Genomic DNA, 2,374 nt, shown 5'->3' on the forward strand with positions numbered 1-2,374 from the left:
AGGACAGAGTTCAACCTCGAGGCTCTGACACAGAAAATATGGGGCAGGGAAGTAAACATTCTCCTAAATGGGTAAACATTTGGCAGCCAAAGTCAAATGAGTTTGGAGATATGTCGATTTTTGGGCATATTTTTAGAGCCTTTGTGAAATGTTTTAAAATGAAACAGGAAGTTGGGAAGTTTATGCCCCTGGCGCCCACCCTATTTCCCTCTGTCAGCCAAGAAAGACGTGGGGATGGAGATAAAAACAGTGTGTCAACAGTTTGGCTTCTGCCAAAGGGTGGGTAATATAACTCCAACATTGTTTAATGTGACAGATATTTAAAATTGTTAACTGGAACGTATGTTTATAATAAAATAATGTGGGTTTTTTAGTCGTTTAGTCTGTTAATCTCACAGTTTTGGGGTTTTTTTTTTGCCATTTTTAAAGATGCAAATGAGGACATGAACTGTGTAAGTTGAATTAGAGTTATTTATTGATGCATTATAATTACATTAAACAGTCATTTAAGAACAAAATTTGTCAAAAACAAAATTAACAATATACACGAATGAACAATATTGCACTTGTGTTTGTGGTACACTGAAAATAATTTAAATAAATACATCATTTTAGCTTTTTTATGACAGCGAGCGTCCCTCTCTGTGGCTGCTCTGCTGATGGTAGCTGCTGAGATCCACTGACTCAGGCCTGTGAGGACTCGGACCCAGGTACTGTTCGAACTCGCTGCGGTCCAGATCGTACAGCATGTCCAGCTGGACCTGCTCCAGGTAAAACTCCAGGGAGGGCCCAGCAGGGCACAGTGGGCCCCCGAAAAACCTGGACTCCCCCTGCTCCACATGTGGAGCTGCAGAACTGGAGAACCCGTACTGCATGTGCCCGTGCTGACCCCCAAAATACAGATGAGGCTCTGCAGGGTACGCAGATGGGTTTGAGTACATCACAGGCTTATTTGAGAAAGCATCTGCTGCTGCTGTGTCTGGGAAAACAGGAGTGTTTGGGTAGCCGCTGTTCAAAGGGGCAAAGTTAGCTGGCGAGTTTGGGAAAGCAGGTGTGTTTGGGAAGGTGTGCTGCTGGTTCTGGAGCAGGTGGGTGAGGTTGTAGGGCACCGTGAAGCCCGAGCTGCAGAGTGAAGAGAGAGCAGTCGGAGCCTCTGCACCCTGGGGCTTGGAGCTCTTCTTTAACTGCTTCCTCCTGCGGGGCCTGTACTTGTAGTTTGGATAGTCGATGGTGTGCTGGACCCTCAGGCGCTCGGCCTCCTGCATGTATGGACGCTTTTCAGCCAGGGACATGGCCTTCCAGGTCTTTCCTGCAGGGACACAGTAGGGTTAATTATCTGCATACACGTTGGTTTAGTAAAAACTTCAATGTGAACCATATCCAGCAATTTTATGCCACTGTTGACCCTGCTATATGAGAACTATAAACATTTAACATCTCTTATTTTGTTACAACTTAAGCAACCACGTATTAATAACATTTAAAGTCTTACCGAGTATTTTGCTCAGGTCTGTGTTCTCCAGGTCTGGGTTGAGCTGCGCCAGGCGCCTGCGCTCCTCTTTGGTCCAGATGATGAAGGCGTTCAGGGGCCTCCTGACCCTCTGCTGCGACGAGGCGGACCTGGCCTCGGGGCTGGTGCAACTGGAGTCCGAGTTCACGGACAGCGGGCTGGAGGGCCCTGAACTCGGGGAGCGCACCTCGGTCATCTGCTCCCCGTCGACGGAGCTCGAGTCTTCGCTCTCGAACATGGCGCCGTTTGCGCAAAGCTGGAAAGCAGCGGGCTGGTGGTTGAAACGCATGGCTACAGATGGTGATGGTGATGTTTCGGCTCTGCTGCAGGCCGCAGTCATCCTCCTGGTGATGCAGAGTGACGGATATATGCGGCAGCTCCGCCAATAGGAGGCCAGGAGGAGTGGATTTAAGGTGTGAATTCCAGGTGTTTTCTCGGGTCGGTGATAGGCCCATCTGACGCCCCAATCAACGACCTCACGAAACTTCAGTCTAATAAACCTCACAACTAGATTCTTATAGCCTACACAGCCAATAAAAACGCATCATTTAATCTCCACATTACACAAACCCCTTGAGATCAGATTTATCCATTAAGGATGTGGTGTTGAGTAAACCCAAAGTCAGTGTTTTTACATGTTTTCCTATTTATGGTGATATAAATATGAAACACAAATACAGCTGCTTCATATTAAGTAAGTAAAAGATGAAAGTAACATCTTATAAAATATTTATGTGAACGTTTTATATCTTGTGTTTGTTTGCAACATATCAAGATCACATTTTACCTCATTTATTATTTCAGAAAACCTCTTTTTGACAGCTTATATATTGAATATCGTGTATTAGGCTATGCTGCAGTCTA

At 45.8% G+C, this 2,374-nt stretch overlaps 1 protein-coding gene across 1 annotated transcript; it reads right to left on the bottom strand.

Annotated features, from left to right (window-relative positions):
• Window positions 1–457: 457 nt before the first annotated feature.
• sox32 (SRY-box transcription factor 32) lies at window positions 458–1,888 on the bottom strand. The gene is made up of 2 exons (XM_042399639.1): window positions 1,493–1,888; window positions 458–1,309 (listed from the first exon to the last, which is right to left on the bottom strand). The coding sequence occupies exons 1-2, from the start codon at window positions 1,848–1,850 to the stop codon at window positions 621–623; spliced, it is 1,047 nt and encodes a 348-aa protein (XP_042255573.1). The 5' UTR covers window positions 1,851–1,888; the 3' UTR covers window positions 458–620.
• Window positions 1,889–2,374: the final 486 nt, after the last annotated feature.

Source organism: Thunnus maccoyii, chromosome 21 (assembly GCF_910596095.1).
Source record: "Thunnus maccoyii chromosome 21, fThuMac1.1, whole genome shotgun sequence".
Taxonomy (NCBI): domain Eukaryota; kingdom Metazoa; phylum Chordata; class Actinopteri; order Scombriformes; family Scombridae; genus Thunnus; species Thunnus maccoyii.